The sequence below is a fragment of the Lepisosteus platostomus genome, chromosome 21 (genome assembly GCF_059453375.1).
Source record: "Lepisosteus platostomus isolate fLepPlt1 chromosome 21, fLepPlt1.hap1, whole genome shotgun sequence".
Taxonomy (NCBI): domain Eukaryota; kingdom Metazoa; phylum Chordata; class Actinopteri; order Semionotiformes; family Lepisosteidae; genus Lepisosteus; species Lepisosteus platostomus.
Genome location: NC_142631.1, coordinates 3055461 through 3072554, shown reverse-complemented (window position 1 = coordinate 3072554; position 17094 = coordinate 3055461). Strand labels below are relative to the sequence as shown.

Below are 17094 nucleotides of genomic sequence, written 5' to 3'. Positions count from 1 at the left end.
CCCTCCTAAAGGGCGTGCTGCTGAAAATGCTAATGTCAAGGGGTTCATTGGGGGGTTTTAAGGGAGGTGTCCCTATTGCACCAGAGCCCTGCAGCTCCAAGGAGGGGAAGCTGGCGCCGTCGTCAGGGAGATAGGGAGGCTACTGGGAACAGCATTCCGCTGTTGTCAGGGAAACAGACTGAATCAATCGGACCCAGAGAGAGCAGACTTTGAGAGCGACACTTCGCAGACATATTAAAAAGCACGTCGGAGCTTAGGAGCAGTGTGCACTGCTATACTCTGATGGAAAAGCTGTGCTTCCCAAGCACCCACGTCAATGCTTATACGAATGCCTGCTTTTAAAAAAGCAACCTTTAAACATGCCTGCGTTGCACGCATTTTGGAGCGGCCGTTTTCATTTTCAAACCACACGCGCCGCCTTTGCAAGAGACCAGCTCATTTAGGTCATCAGCCCGATACTCATCACACCCCCCGCTTCCCCCCCGAGATCTGGCGTGGAGGAGGTGAGGCGGTGCCACCAGACGTGCCCACAAGAGCTCGGGAGCTGCAGGGTAGAGACGTGGGAAAGAGGAGAACTCTTGTATGTGAGTCAGTGGTAGAAACTGCAGTGGACTTAACTGAGACTTTGGGATTTCAGAGTGGCTGGGTGTCAGGTATGCAGGTGGCTGTATTTGAATAGACCCATTCCCGCACAGTATGCCCGTGGGCACTAAGAGAGCCGAGAGCAGAGCTCATTCCCTGAAGGAGGGGAGGACACAGTCCTCTTAGATGCTGTGGTGGTGCCTGGCTTTCATTTTGTGAACCTGATACGTTAAGAAAGTCCCTGGGTGCTGTAGGAGATACCCCATAAGACCACTCTCTGAGACGCCTGAAAGGGCGGAGTTTGCAATGTCTGCACAGCACTGATCACGGGGTGAACCTGCAGGTCTGCTTGTCTGTGCACCAAGACAGGCCTGTGCAGTGAGCCGACAAGAGAGACCCTGTCTTTGTGGGCAGGGGAGGTGACCAGACACAAGGTGCTATTTCGCTCATTTATATAAAAGAAGAATTTATTATGCATTATTTATTGTCTTTACTAGTATACAATATAGACAGGGAGTACGATACAAAATCGACATAAAAAGGTTATAAAAGATTAAATGCAGGGGCTAAATTAGGGGTGCACAGACTCTGACCATCTGGAACGGGTTCGCACTGAGCCCTTAATTGCTTAATTGAACCCATCACTCGCTCTTTGAAACAAATGTGGCCTCTGGCCTTCCGCAGGTCAGGGATTTTCGTTGCCTTGTGAGTGGTTCGCCTTTGATACTGTAGACCCAGCGTGTGCACCCCTGGAAAAGGTTGCTTTCATTAACGAGAAGTCAAACTATCAGTCCTGGATGGACCAGGAGACGGGGGGGGGGGGGCAGGACCAAGCTGGCATGGTGTGTGAGCTGGCAGGTTCGTCTCTGCAGGACGGCCACCACGCCGTCTCCTCTCCAGCGTCTCTGCCCGCTGTGAATTGCACCGCCTTCTAATCGACTGGGGAAAAAGACACGGAACGGAGGAGACTGGTGAGTCAGGGGTGTCTGCGTGGCCGGTGGAGGCCAGGTTAGTCATCGCAGGCCGGACGCCAGCTCCAGGCAGCGGAGTCCAGTGCTGGTTAGGGTTAACACCAGGCAGAGGAGGAGGCAGGCACAGGGAGAGCCCTGCTTCCACGTCACGCCCACTAGCTCAGAGTGCGGTACCTCAAGAGCCACACTCTGATTCCTCTTCCTGGATGGAGTGGGGGGTAACTTAACGCTGACTGTGCAAAAGCCTGAGAGAGGGGAGGCTGTTAGGAGATTTTATTAACGGGGTGGGGGGGAGCGGCACAGACCAAGAAAGTCAACTAAAGATCTTGGAAGAAAATGTTCTCTTGATATAATGGCAACTGTGGCTTGCAAGAAACTAGAAAGAACCGTTTGCTATCCCACTGTAACAGGAGTACTAAGCCATGCATTGCCACTACGTGCATCCATTTCTCCTTATTTATCGTGCTCCATGTGGGGTTACCTGGGGTGCCCAGGGGCAGGACGTTCTTCTCGAAGTACCCCGGGTTGCTGATGTTCCCCGCCGGGCTGTACTGGCCCACCACAAAGACGGTGTTCCCATCCGTGGCCTGCCCCACGCCCACCTCCAGCGAAGACTTCCACACCACCTGGGTGAAGTGCCCTGCGGGGAACAGCAGGGGGCGCCGTGGCGTCACACTGGTGCACAAAAGTCCACCTCTCACCTCCCAGAGGAGCTGTGAACACCTTACTGAGCCATTGTGCGCTTCTAAGAAAGAGCTTATGATGATTGTACCCGGCTGTTTATATGACTGCCACACCAGGAGAGAGGAGCTGAGGGTCTAACAAACTCTCCTCGTGAGCTGATCTTAGAGCAGCTCACACTAAGATACCTTAAAGTTACTATGGGTGCCTGAAACTGAGAGCTGACAATAATGAAACACTTACAAACAGGACCCACAGGTTTGCTTTAGCCCAGCTGCTTTGGAATTGAGTCAAAAGCTATATAAAGTTTGAAAGCACGGACTGGAAATCTAAGGAAACTAACTGGTGTCACTCTGGTGTGCCCTTTAAAAAGACCGCCGTCTGTGGCTTTTGTTTTGAGACTCTTTTTAGTGGGCCTGTTCTTTTCATGACTCCCTCCCTGCACTCGCATTAAGACCACAGCCCGGTGCTGGTGAGTTCAGTTCACTCTCTCGGCCCTTGTACAGCACAAGTGCTGCCTTCCTCTGACCCGGGTCCCAGCTGGAGGTCACTGGACGGACACAGCCCTCGCTGACAGCACTGCTAGTTCTCAGTCTCCTTTGCGTAGGGGGCGCTGTTGAGCAGTACTGCCCCAAACTGGAGCCCACCCATGTCCAGCTGCACCAACATTTGTTTAATCCTGGCGGTGTAATAATTAATAATAATTGCTTACACTTATATAGCGCTTTTCTGGACTCTCCACTCAAAGCGCTTTACAGGTAATGGGGAATCCCACTACCACCACCAATGTGCAGCATCCACCTGCAGTGACTAGCAAACAAGTGTTTCCTCTGCTGTTCTGTCCACTGAGCCCTCTGTTTGCTCAAGTGAAATAAGTGCTCCATTTATGGGATTTGAATTATTGTGAGGCTAAAAGTAAAAGTGATGTTTCACCTGCCAATGGAATTAGGAGAAACAGTGCGGTATCTACATAGTGCTGTATGTTTTGCTGCAAACACGGAGTTAGTTTTCTTTAACAATTCGGTTTTGGGAAGTGGAATCTGCAGTTGTTTCTCAAAGCCCCGGCTCACAGTAGCGACTCCTGTTCTGTGAAAGAGCAGGCAACAACCTCCTTCCAGCCTGCCTGCTCCTTGACCCTTTCACGTGTACACACCACCACACTTCCTGATGGGGGCTTTGGCGCCACCTGGTGGGGGCTCTCTGACTACACATGCCTGCAAGCATCCAGAAGACTGACGCCCAGGCTGAGAAATCTGTAACCTACCAGCCAATCAGACCACCTTATCCCACGACCCAGGGTTGAACAAGCCCGGGCTTGAAGACTGGATAAACCTCTCCGGTACCATTTTTACTTATTAACCATTACTCAGTCACATCAACTGTGTGATTTGCTGCTCTGGGCATTATCTCCCAGTTTAACAGATTATTCTAATAAAAAGATGCAGGCCCGTTGCTCCCCTGCCTTACCAGTGTTGCTTTGAAATCCAGGGTTGTTGAAGTCGTAGTCCTTGATCTCACTGTACCAGCTGTCCACTGCCTCCTTCCCTGCACCAGAGACACACAAAGGAGAAGAGCTTTGAGCACAAGAGGCAACACTGATGCCACACACCAGTGAAGACTGACAGTAAAACGTTGGCACATCGCCCCCACAAGAGCTAAACTCAACTTTCCCCCCCCCCAACAGAATTCAAATTTTCTCAATAGTACCGGCTTACACAGTCTACAACAGAAGCAAACTTTGTTTCTCAACGGTATCATGTGAAAGTACTATGTTTTTTGTCCATTGCTGGGTTATGCATATATATTGGAAGTAATGGTTAAAAAAAAAAAAAGATATTTGGTATGCATCCAAAACCTGTACTCCTTTTCCGGCAGGTCTCAGTAAATCGTGAATGAAAGGGCTGGGTGGCGGCTCAGCCAATCAGCCGGTACCTGTGAGCTTCTTGGGGGCGGAGCTCCAGGCGTAGTAGACGTTCTCGCCGTTCTTGGTCTCGCTGTGCTGCAGGGTTTTGATTGACAGCAGGTGGTCGGCCCAGGCCTGCGCTGTCTTACTCAGCTCCCGGCTCAGGGTCAGGGGAGGGGCCCCGTGCTTCTTCCTGTAGTCATTGTGGGTGTCCAGGAACTCCTTGTCAAAGCTGGACAGCTTGTTGTCTGAACACACACAGACAGAACACAGAGCTCAGGGTCTGACTGACATACGCCCCCGGCGTTTGCACTGTGCAGGAAGCTGTTGATAACAAGCATGGAGAAAAGACCACCTCTGCAGGGAAACTCTCTGCTGCGCGCGTCTGGGCTGCCGGATTACAGGCAGGTGTTGTGTGTGTAAATGGGGTTTGTGTTGAAGTTTCGGAGACTTCCAGTTGTTAGGTTCAGTGGTGGCCTACGGCATTCCAAATCACATTGAGTCTTCAATCCCAGCTTGCAGGGCTGGTATAAAAAATGTCGGTGAAATGGCTCATTGCAGTGAGCTGAGACGACTACAGATACAGCTCCTTCTGGGCCTTGTGATGGGCCATCATGGTGCATTTGCACTTTTAGAATGGCTCACCATCCCATCATGCCCTGCCACTGCAGTCCGAGTCTGTCCTTTCCCTGATCTTCACTGAACTCATTTTAACCATATCTTACTGCAGTAAGTCAGGGGTCGCAAAACCCCTTTATCATCGCTTTCACGAAGCACCCCTGCTTTCAATAAGCACGCAGCCCTTCTCACCCCAAAATTAAACAGACACGATCTGAACAACGGCGCTGATGCTAAACACTTAGTTAACCTCCAAGCTCGTGCTTTGAAGGATAAGGTCTTGAGTGAATATAGCTCTGTGGCTCAGGATCTGCGCCTGTGGCTGGAAGGTTGCCGGTTCAAATCCTGCAGCTGGCAGAGGAATCCTACTCCGTTGGGCCCCTGAGCAAGGCCCTTCACCCCAGCTGCTCCAGGGACGCTGTATAAATGGCTGACCCTGCGCTCTGACCCCCAGCTTCTCTCCCTGTCTGTGTGTCTCATGGAGAGCAAGCTGGGGTCTGCGAAAAGACAAATTCCTAATGCAAGAAATTGTACAGGGCCAATAAAGTGATGTTAATGATAAATTTTAGATTGAAAACTGAATATTGATCAGGAATGACGTCAGTACTGCACAGGTAATTTGGGGTTAAACTCATGCCGGCAGTCTCTAAACTCCCATTTGAACAATCCTACGATTCCCAGGAATTATATGGAACATATAACGACAGCATGCCTTCACACTGCAGATTGAATCTCTTAATGATCGGGAGAATTCTCACTGCAGTACAACTTCAGGACTGCACATTTTCTAAGGGGCCGGAGACCCCAGATCCCGTTGCCCTTTCCCTCTATCCGAGCTCGGGAGCACGGTCAGAGACCAAAGCAGGAGAGAAAAGTCGAACTCACCAGCCATGCCTTTGGTTTTCCGGAAAACTGCCAAAAAAACAAAAACAAACATAAAACAAACGTTAAACAAAAAAAGACAAATGTTAACTTAGCGCTGGGCTGGGGCTGCTTGTGGGAGGTTTACTCAGCAGTGTGATCGGGCACGAACCACACTGGAAAACAGAAAGTGACACAATCCTTTCTCTGGTTAACATTTTCTCTGCTTCTCAGGAAAAGCGATTAGGGTCAAACATGCACGGGAGCACCTGATAACCTGTAATTTTCATTCTGTATCTCTAATGTCAACACGAGCAGCTCGCATTGCAGTACTATGGAACTCGCCTCAGATCAAACACAGATAGAGAGGCACACAGAACAGAGCACGGCCTGCTTCGCAGAACACAACAGCACTTAGCTCGAAAAAGAAATGAATCGAAGCCCGTTGTTAAAAATCTGACAGACGAGACGCCCTGGGGAGTTGATCGATCCCCGTCCTGTGGATAAGCACACCGAGGGCTCACCCACGTTCTCTAGCGCTTCGTTTGAAGAAGGCAGGAGTCCGGCAGGTGAGCTCGGGCAGCGCTGGGAGTCGTGGGGCCCTGCAGGTCAGTCGGTCAGTCAGTCAGAGAGTGAAGACAGGTGTTGGAGAAACAGGAGTGATGTCCCAAACCGAGACTGACTGCTGAAGGCGTGAACCCAGCAGGAACACTCACTCACACACACTCACACACACACACTGGGTCACTAGTGTCTGGGCGGTACCTGCCGGGCACACCAGCCTGATTGCATTGTGACACACTGAACAAACAGAGTCCCCGGCCAGAGATGGGACGGCCCAGGTCGTAAAGCCTGACTGTGGGCGTGGGTGGGGCACTTGTGACACTGTCGACCAGCTTTTTTAGCCCTGGAGGCAGGGGGCCACGGTGAATCTCAGCTCACGGAGTGTCTGAATCTGTCAGGAAGCACGCTGGAGGGACACTGAAATCTGGCCATGGGGATTGTTTCTGATGGCCAATACTTTCTCTAGCAAGTTCGAGACGAGTCTTACAAAAAACTGATTTGTTTTTTTTTTCACTGCTGGTGGCGTTGGGACCTCAGGGACTTCGGAGCACCCAGCGATCACCTGCCTTACTCTCTCCACCGCAGGTGCGCCGCTCCGTATCTGGACAAGGAGATAACCCCCTTCTAAGGGCCATCCCACGCCACAGCCCTGCCTGACGTTTTTGGCCATTATCTGCTCGCGCATTCAGCGCCTGCACGAAGGTGACGGCGCCCTATTGAGAAACGGGACTCGGGTGCAGCAGAACTGTAAAAACAAGTTGAAAGAATGCACTGCTCCCACCGCCGGCCGACAACTGCCACACCGCAGGAATCTTGCGCCCACCGGGGCGAGACCCTGCAGAGGTGAGATGCTCAGACGTCGCAGCCCAGAGCCGGCAGAGGAAGCAGGGTGTCTAGATGAAAAAAACAACCTGCACATCTCAAAGGAGGTGCAACTGGCATTTCTCGCGCCGACTCCGATCGTTTTTGCCTGCCCATTCTCGTTTCTCCTCACTCACCTCGATGGGCGCCATCGGTGACAGACAGTGTTTTTTTAATCAATCATGCACCCTAAGCAGAAGCAGCGCAGGACACGGAGGAGAACGGAATACTTCAGCAGCCTTTACTCGCGTGAGGGCATGTGCACCAGCTCCCCTGCTCATCCCGAAGGCACGGCGTACATACACATGTACTTGCAAAACATGCCCAGCCCTTATTAAGAATGCATCTGGCTGCGCGCTCACTCGTGTTGCACGAACATGCACCTTTCCAGCTCCAGAAACTGTGGTTAAGGGCTAATCGCTCGCTGAAAGGAAAGGTAATCTCATAACACCAGGCTGTCCAAACGAGCTTAATTGCAGCTGAGAGCACCCTCAGGAGACCCACCGACAGACTTCTCTGATCAGACGGACAGGGCTGCCCATGCTCTGCTCCCCAGGAAGGGGTCGGAGCGTTGCTCCGGCTGTGTTAGCACCTGGGGGCGCAGGGACACAGGGACGGCGCCGATCACTCTTGATCCAGCCAGCCTCGCGGATCAATCGCTTCGTGCAACGCGCCGTCAGCCACATAACTCGCGCCTACAGGTGTCCGCCGCACAGGAGTCTGAAAACGTGCTCCCGCGCAACTCCAAAACGCACCACCGCAAGCTCCGGGAAGGTATATCCCTCTTGCCAGTCCCCGTGCATGACCCTGCTGTGCGCTGCATTCCAGTGCTTCCGCAGAACTGCAGACTGGTGCCTGCAAGCTAAACAAGGATTGTGCATTTGAAAGCCGGAGCTCAAAGCATGCTTTCCAGCCTCTCATGCAGCTAACCTCCCCACCCTCCACCCCCCTGCTCTGGCGTTGTGTCTATACATCTCCCACCCCACTCGTCGCCGTTACACACCTGTCTAGCAGCTCGGTGCGCGTCCCTGTTCAGCCTGTGACAGCTCTCTCTCTCTCTCTCTCCGTTCTGGGCTGAGCTCTCTCTCTTCCTCTGTGGCTGTGCTCTCATCCAAGCACTGCAGTGCTATATATTCAGTCTGACAGCCCGTCCCCCCCCCTCCCCTCCCCTGCACAAGGTGGAGACTCATCTCAAAAAAAGACATCCACCCTGGCACCCCCCCCCAGTGCCACACACACACACACACATTAATGCTGCTCTGATCTGTCCTTTGGAAGACTCACTGACCCAGCTGGTCTCGGCATTCGTGATGCAATTAAGCACACGTCTCGGAGATCTGGTGGCGGCCCCTCCACCCTCCACATTTATGTTGATGGTGGAGAAATCGCCATCATCAAACACCAGGTAGCAACATGACAGAGAGACAGACAGACCTGTGGGGCTGGACAGAGACCGACACTCAGTATAGCAAAACAGCAGGTCTGTACCAGTGCCCTATACCTGTGTGTGAGGATAACGACAGGAAACCTGAGCTCAAACTGCTTGTCTGTGAGGGGCAGAGAGGCTGGACCTGTGTCGGAGTCCCTCTTGCAGGCCGGGAGGGAATGATACAACCTGTCGATGAGATGGTTCAATTGGATAGGGGCCTCGTTGTGAAACAGTTTCGGATGGGTTTGTCAGGGGGTTGCAATGCATTTTCCTTGTTGACGGAAAACTGTCTGCGGCCAGAGGAGGGCATGTCATGCGTTTCTTCTGATCCTACGGCGTCGGTTTCTCACCAACAAAACAGTTTAACCACTGCAATTAGCAACCCGATCCTTCTGTTGCAGCCCCACGCTTTTTAAAAAAAAAAAAAATTAATTGCCTGCATGGGTGTGCCCACAGTCCCACAGACGACTGTCATCGGGGTTCCCAGGTTTGGGAAATTTAGAGCCCGAACTCCGATAGGGCCCCAGCGTGGAGACGCTGTCCGTGCTACCTGGCTGTGGAATAGGTCGTTCCTGTCCCCTACAGACCTACAGGAATTTGTGTATTTAACACGCAACGAAGCCCGTTAGGCTGTCCAACACTGTGCGAGACAACAAAAGATTATACAACACAGCACACTACAATAAAAGCTTGTGACACGCCGTGAGGGAGGGGGAAACAGGAGCCACCCAGCCCCTCTCTACAAGTGAACTGGTCCTTCTAAATACAAATTGGGTAGAGACAGGGCAGGTGGATCGGCTTACTCATTCCAACCTCGTGCACAACGCGGAACGTTTTCTCTTTCGTTTCCAGCCAGTCATGCGTACAGGGCCGGCAGACACCAGAGAATGCACGTCCTTCCAGGTTCAGGTGGGTGTTGAGTGCAGCAGCAGGTGAAAGGCAATACTCTCATTTTAAGTGCAAGTTCCTCTCCTGCCTCTGTAGTGGTGGCTGGCGGCGCAGGGTTATATTTGCATAGGCAAATCCCCATTGGGTCCGAGCTTCTGCTCTCAAGCGATCCTTTGAATGCACTGAAAAGAGCTCAAGTGTCAGTGAGCCCACCCTGCAGGAGCTGCTACCCTGTAGGAGTTTGAGGAGGGGGGGGCTACAGGGGGCAGTGGTGAGCTGCAGAGCGGTAACAGACTCTCGTACCCGGAGCTCCTCGCTCGCCTGGCATTCGTCAACGCCCGCCACGAAGCCAGGGAGCACAGAGGGAGAGGAAGCAGAGCTTGCAGCATGTCAGACAGGCCCTCCGATTGACGACTCGGTTGCGTTTTCGTTATTTGCCAACCGGACAAGCGACTGCGTTTGGGGGGCTGTGGCCAGCTCTGCGATAGAAAAAATAACATAACCCCCTTCTCTCTGGCCAGAGCTAGTTCCAGGAAAATTCAGAGCTCAGGTTTTTCCTCATCAGTTCAGTTCAGACCCAGACTGACAACAACTATTACCCTTCTCTCTAGGATAAAGGCATTTGTGCCTGGCAGGGTATTCCAGAAAAGTAACTGACTTACATGCAAAAGATATGTATACTTTATGCATATGCATATATTTGTGCATATAAAAGAAAGGTTCATTAAATAACTTAGTATATACTGTATATGCATATTTATTAGTGTATGCTAAGGAACAGAAAGTAACATGTGCTCAGTAGGTAGGTCTTTATTATTCTAGGGCTTAAACACCCTCCAGAAGCACAGGGTGCATTTGAAGTTGTTGCGATAACATAACTTGGTGGGCAGAACAGTGCCCCCCGGAGGTGGGGCTGTTGCCTTGGGAGGACTGAGTCCAACCCGGGAGGGCCGGGCGAGATAATTCTTTTTTTCCCCATTTGGCCCGACAAGTCCCCCGGTCTTTGAAACGGGACGTGGTGGGGGGAGCTCTGAAAAGACTTGGCCTTTGCAAGATAACCGTCCTGGCGCGGTCGAGGCGGCGCGTGTGTGTGTGTGTGTGTGCGTGCATTGCCTGTTGGAGATAGTGAGCGCTTCCTGCTTCCAAGAGCGATACAGACCTAGCCTGCTGCACGCTAGGGGGGGGGGGACACCATGAGGGTCTGCAGCTACACAATGCACCTGCTCCTTTCCTTCCCTTTTAAAAGACAGAGCCCCACAAACAGCTCACCTGAGAAGCGGAACGCCATGGTGCCAGCAGGCTCTGTCCCGGTGTCTCGAACCCGCGCCGCGGACTGCCTGGCCCCTCTAGGACTTGACTGCAAGCAGGCGAAGCGGAGAGAAGCTGCTGCAGCCTCCCGGCGCGAGGAGGGAGGAAGGAAGCCAAGCCGTCACCAGCGAGCCCGCGATCTTCCTCTTTCTGAAGTGGTTACTGTGACACAGGAAAGAAAACCCTCAGTTCTAGTTTCCCCCCCCCTCCAGGAGCTGGGCGTGGCGGACCCACTGCAGCAGTGCTGATAAAGGCTTTGCGAATAAGTTGATCAATTATTGCACCATGTGTGGAGGAGGTCGTTCGGGCGCGGTGACGTCATCGCCCTCCCTGCGCGTAGCAGGGACCTCAGGTTGGGGGGGGGTCTCCTATAGCTCACTCGGCTGGTTCCCTGTGGCGTCACGCCGGGAGACCCGGGTTCGTGTTGCAGGGTGGAGCGGTGGAGGGCATGAGCCCGCGATGCTCACACGTGCAAGGAACAACAACGCCCAAGGATGATGGGGATTATGGGGCGTTTTTAGGCAAACGTTTGGCTTGACCCGCTTGGTTTAGGGGCCGACCTCCTGGCCAGAGGACGAGGAGACTGGGACCCTCCATGCAGAATGAGGGGGGACCAAGGGGCGGCTCCAGAGGTGGAGGTGGGGGGTGCAGAAAGTCGTCTGCGAGGGAGAGAAGGGGATCCCGTCCAGTATTTCTAGCGTCTCGGGAGAGGAAGTGACGTCAGGGGTGAGGGCGCGCCAGAATTGTTTGGGAAACAAATCCCAGAGAGCCTCATCCCGCCAAAGCCAGGGTGTTTCCCCCAACATGGCTGGGCAGCTTGCTCCACAGCCCCGTGGATAAAGAAGAAGTGCTTCCTGTTCCTTCTCAGCTTTCCATCCAGCCTCCACCGGTGTGCCCCGGCTCAGGTTGAACCCTGCCTTCCGGAGCCGTGTGCTGGGTCAGTGAAAGTGAGGAGTCTGAATGCTGGTATCGGCTCTCCTTGTGACCAGCCCTCTTCAAGACTGAAAAGGTCCAGTTCCTCCAGACCTGTCAGTGGAGGACTCTCCCCTTGAGCTCGGGAACGTCTCGCTGCTCCTCTTTGAGCAGGTTTCCAGAGCTGCAGAAAACGCTCCATTTGGATTCTGTACTTTTAACTAGGCATCCTCATAACTTCCGTGTCTCTTTAATGTATTCAAACTGTTTGTCTAGAAGATGTGAGTCATGTGTCAACAAACACTAAGAAGCACCAAAGTCTTTTTCACGAGTAGCTTCTGACTTCTGACTCCACCAGAGCAATGCCCTTCACCCGCTGGTATATGAATGCTGTTTTGATGCAGAGCTTTTTCCTGGGGGTATTTCCAGCTGGGGTCTCCTGCACTGACGATATGATTTGTGCAGAGAAGTGTAGCAGGGTACAGACACTGTCTCCCAGTGTCAGTCAGTAAGAGTCACTACTGAGGTTAGACACCTCCTGCGCCAGGGGACCTGCAGACAAGAGAGGCTGCCCTGTTCGTGCCTGATAAGTGATAAGACCACAGCCAGGCAAGGATACCCTCAATACTCACAGCAGGACTGGTGTGAAAAGAACACTTTGACCAGCTCTTATACATACTGTACATGTAGAGACCAGAGCTTTCAGAGATCCGAGTTTGCTGAAGGCTCAGGGATATATTCATTTTAAATAGAGCAATTCTATTTTCTCTTTTTCTCCCAAACAAGCAATGTTTGGTTGCGTGAACGCTTGTTGAATTGGTTTTAAAATATCCCTTATGTTTACCTGAACTACACAGGGCATGTCACTGCTGATATTCTCATCTCGAAGGTGAGGGCTGCGCTCTTGAGACAGCATTAATTGCTTTCCCAGGAGGGTATTTTCAAAGAGAATTCCGCTGTCCCAGTGAATATGATGAAAGAGCCGGCATAAGGCGTTTCCCGAAAATCCTACACTCAAGAAGGAAGCACACTGGGCTGTAAAAGCTTTGCTATAAGCAGATGGATCTCAATGGGAGTTGCAGAGAGCCGGGTAAAAGCTTTATGCGTTTTAAGGGCAAAACACGAAGGGCGAAGCCTGCATTCAATTAAAGCCAGGTTCTGTCCCAGACACTCGTGCTGCACAGAGAGGGGTGATGCATTTCTGCATCTGCAAGAAATAAGATTAAAGCTAAGATGCATTTAAGAAATATTTTGCGGACAATTGCTCAAGACACTCCAAATAAAGTCTCCCCGGGATACAGGAGATAAGAAGCACAGAGCTTGTACCATTTAAATACCATCACTGGTTGCTGGTGGACCCAGAATTGTCAGGGACATTGTCTCAAGCCTTCTGCCCCTATTAACAACAACCCCCCCAAGACTCTCACACATGATTAAAAGCCATGTGCTTTCTGAGCCAGCATTTTTCCAGGCTCTCCAACTCTGTCCCTCCTGAGGGAGGGCGTGGAACCCCCCAGGGTGAACGACCCTGCAGGGGGGCAGGGGTCTGGGTGAGGAGAAGGATCCCGGGGGGGGGGGGGGGGATATGTGGGCAAAGACACGGGAGACTGGATCTCCGACAGGGAGGTCCGGGAAGCGAGGGAAGAGGAGGACGTGCGGAGTCGAGCCAGGGAGAAATTCAAAGCAACAGGGAGACAGTCATGAGCCCTGTAATACCTTAAGTGTGGGAATAAATGTCCTGCTGAGGACAAGGCAAGTGATGTTAATAATTCACGCAGGGAGCTGCGTCAGCATGCCCAAGGCTGCGAAGGAACAAGTAAAGGTTTATTCCCTGCTGAAAAGGGAAGAAAGGAAACACAATGTTTCGGCTGTGGAGATTCCACACCCGAAGAGAGCTGCACAGCCGAAACGTTGTGTTTCCTTCTTACACTTTTCAGCAGGGAAAGAAAGCCCTGGCTTTTTCAAGCGCTGGTAAGTACAAGCCAGTGGTACTGATGATCAGCCTGACCGTGTTGCCACGGGAACGGGCGGATCGGCCGGCTGACTCGGTGATCGACTACCGGCCCTGGCGGCTCGAGAGCTGGAAACAGCATTTCTCCGGGGGAGGGGGGGCGTGGGGGTAGGGGTCTCCTTGCTGGGGAAGAGAGGCCAGGCAAGGTGGTACCATCGATCGTCGCCTCCCCCCTGGCAAAGCCACTGCCGTGTTGGAATTCGGGGCGCTCTCTAGACGGACCAGCCCCCTTCCCCAAGCCTGGATGGGTGCCGACCTGCGGGATTTCCAGGCCTCTTCGCTCAGCCATTCTCTGCTGGTCTAAAATGGCGGCCGATCGGAAGAGACCTGGACAACCCTTCTGGGTCACTGCAGAGTGGAGCCAGGTGCCTTAAACTAACAGGAGTCTGGAATGTGTAGAATGAAGGAAAGCAGGTTTCAGGTTTGGCCCGTCCGACGTGGTCGGCCCTGATGCTTACGTAGTCAATCAGCACCGCATTTGGAGGAGGAACTGACGCCTTCCCCGGCCCGAAAGACGAAAAGGACATTTCTAAGCAACCAGGGTGAGGTCAGGCACGCTTCCCCTTGTACAGGCTGGGAAAAGACCTCACAGCGGCCACTGAAAGAGCTACATTCCAGTGCCTCTTGAGACATAGGTTTCACAGCCCCAGGGGCAGAAACAGCAGGCCTGGCTGGGAAGGGAAGAAGCAGATACACAGAATAAAGGAGCTCGCAGGCTGGGGCTGCAGGGTGTTACGTCTACACAGATTGGTAAGGGGGGGAGGAGAAAAACACTAAGAACAAACAGACAGTAAAGGGAAAATAAGTCATTGTCCTACCCAGGCTGGCTGGGTTTTCCGCTTCCCGGCCCTCAGCCACATGTCAGTCTCCATGCGGGTCCTGCTGAGAGTGCATCCACCCAGGCGACAGGAAGTCTGCAACACGAGGAATGCCAGGGGAAAGAGGTGACACAGTCAACAACCCAAACAGGTAGAGCAGGCTACAAGCCTAGCAGCACCTTCCACCAGTACGTTCTGTGGATGCCAGAGTTTGCTCATCAAGACCAGCACTCTGGGGCTGCAATGGATCCAATGAGCCGTGCGTATATGACACCAGTGTTTTACAACACACATATTGTAAGAGGATGGTAGGTTGAAACAAGATGGCTGCTCTTGCCTGAACTACATTTCCCAGAAAGCACTGCTTTGACACCTGACCAATTGGGGCTTAACAATTGGTGGGGTGGCCACTAAAAACCAGAAAGAGGAGGCTTTCATCGGCGGCTGGTCCGTGTTTTATGTCTAGGAGAAAACAGCAGAAACTCTGCGCCAGAGGGACATTGGGAGGAAGAGAATGACAGGCTGTTGACCGGCGTACATGACATTGTGAGGTTTGGAAAAGAAGCATTTTGGTTTCTTTTAAATCGAGAGAGTCTGGGATTATTTATCGGCAAGCAGCCTAGCTACGCAGCTCGTGGTAAAAGTGTTCAGGTAGAGTTCAAAGAGGAGCCAGGTTTTCGTCATGGAGTTTCCCTCACCGTATATAAATAAAGAAGGTTTTTTATAAGAGCAGCCTCTTCTCTGGTTTGGAATCTTTCTTAAGTTCTTGCGCCTTTATGAGCAACCTTCGCCACAGGAAGACAAATGTGTCAGTAGATTGAAGAGATGCCCCCAATGCTGCTGTTAAGGTCTCATGGACAGACTGCAGCCAACTGCTGGTGGTTTCGCCTGTCGACACGTGCTCTGCAGTGCATTAGCTAAACATGACACACAACTGGAATTCGCCGGAAAGCAAGTATCCAGAACGCCTCTGTACACATCCACGAGGAAAAACAAAAAAGCCACATCGCAGTCTCAAACAGCTTCAATCCGTAGCACTGCGCAACACTGAATGCGCTGTGTTGCAATGAAGAAGTTTAAAACCCGTGCTGTATAAAGACAGTGTAAAGAGTAGGGGTGTAACCCCGACATCCTGGCCAAATTTCCCATCGGCCCTTATCAATCATGACCTCCTAATAATCCCCCTCTATGAATTGGCTACATTACTCTGCTCTCCTCCCCACTGAGAGCTGGTGTGTGGGGAGCGTTCTGGCGCACTATGGCTGCCGTCGCATCATCCAGGTGGGGCTGCACACTGGTGGTGGTGGAGGGGATCCCCATTACCTGTAAACTCCTGTAGAGTGGAGTGTCCAGAAAAGCGCTATATAAGTGTAAGCAATTATTATAATTATTATTATTACAGACTGTGCCCGACAGTGGCTGAAGCTCTGACCCAGGAAATGAGAGACACATTCGCTCCTCTACAAAGCATGCCTGTTGTGGCCGCCCCGCCTAGTGCTGTGCAAGACGGGCCCATCATTGCTCCTTTGATGGGCTCGTTAAGCCTGTGAAGCTGGGGCTGTAAAGGATATTGGCCTGGGGCCAGGGGGAACCCAGAGGCCGAGCAGAAAAGGGGGTCTTTTTATTAAACCGGCATCTGACATATCCATCTAGGGGTTCCAGGGGCGGCATTCCTAGCCCTAGCTCTGCCTGTGCGGAGACCCCCCGGCACGAGACCCCCCATGATACACGTGGCTCATCCACCGGGGACTGCCGGGTGTTTTGCTGGAATAGCACGTGATATTTCATTATTCGGGCGCCAAACGTCGAATTTGTTCAGAGGACCGGGCAGGGACTCCGACACGACACGCTCACCTGCAGAGCCGTGCACCATGTGACGCGCTCCTCCTTGGCACCCCGACATGCAGCATCTAGGGGGAAGCGAACAAGAGGCGCGTCCTTACACAAAGGGTTGTGGGTGTATGGGACAGCGTGTGGCGTTGAAGCCGATGACTTGACCCTCCTTCAAGATGTGGCTGGATGAGGTGCTCAGACTGGTTAGCTGCTATATAAAAAATTGGATATGACAGCCTCCTCCTCTCATTTCCCACCATTCCTACTTTCTAAACAGGACTCTAGGAGTCCCAGCTTTTTGACATAGTACAATCAAAGATGGGCGTCCAGAGCAGCACTAATTACCAAGAGTGGCCTGTCTCTCACTGATGCTTCTGCAGGCCTGCTGGGATTGCTGTTAGCTGGAAGGACAAGAGAGCTCTGAAGGACCAGTCCCAACCCTGATCCCAACCTGCTGCTCTGGGATTCCTGGTCATGGGCTTTGAAGGACCAGTCTCCCAATCCAAAAGTTGAGGGATGTTGCTCAGTTAACACTATAAACCAGGAAAAGATTTGGCCCTATAGGCCAGAAAGGATTTTAATTTTAAACTGAGGGATTAACAGATTGTCCCCTTGTAGCAGGAAACACAGGCGGCCTTATGATGAGCCATTACCTCCACACATCAGGGGGGTCATCTTCACAAGAGGCCGATGAAGACTGCTGGAGAAACGTCCGCTGGCGTAGAAGACAAGGCTGCGTGTGCCCAGGAGAAAAAGAGGTCAGCCAGCTCCCGTTTCTGCAAGATCTGGTAAAAAAAAAAACAACAACAACAAAACGAAAACACAAACAGTTTCTTGTCGGTCCGGTTTCTCAA

The 17094-nt window shown here is 52.3% G+C and overlaps 1 protein-coding gene across 1 annotated transcript; it reads right to left on the bottom strand.

The window, feature by feature from the left end:
- Window positions 1–1031: 1031 nt before the first annotated feature.
- Window positions 1032–17051, bottom strand: LOC148643881 (Golgi-associated plant pathogenesis-related protein 1-like). The gene is made up of 10 exons (XM_088615094.1): window positions 16894–17051; window positions 16262–16317; window positions 14408–14503; window positions 10628–10828; window positions 8543–8656; window positions 5641–5667; window positions 4167–4385; window positions 3702–3779; window positions 2035–2193; window positions 1032–1521 (listed from the first exon to the last, which is right to left on the bottom strand). Exons 4-10 carry the CDS (start codon window positions 10644–10646, stop codon window positions 1514–1516), a joined length of 624 nt encoding a protein of 207 aa, XP_088471220.1. The 5' UTR covers window positions 10647–10828; window positions 14408–14503; window positions 16262–16317; window positions 16894–17051; the 3' UTR covers window positions 1032–1513.
- Between the last annotated feature and the right edge of the window lie 43 nt (window positions 17052–17094).

Excerpts from the sequence above, each read along its gene's own strand:
- LOC148643881 (XM_088615094.1), bottom strand. Across the intron at positions 5,668-8,542 it reads GTCGTTATCCTCACACACAG|TTTTCCGGAAAACCAAAGGC; the intron begins GTATAGGGCACT and ends TTTTTTTGGCAG. Across the intron at positions 2,194-3,701 it reads TGGATTTCAAAGCAACACTG|GGCACTTCACCCAGGTGGTG; the intron begins GTAAGGCAGGGG and ends TGTTCCCCGCAG.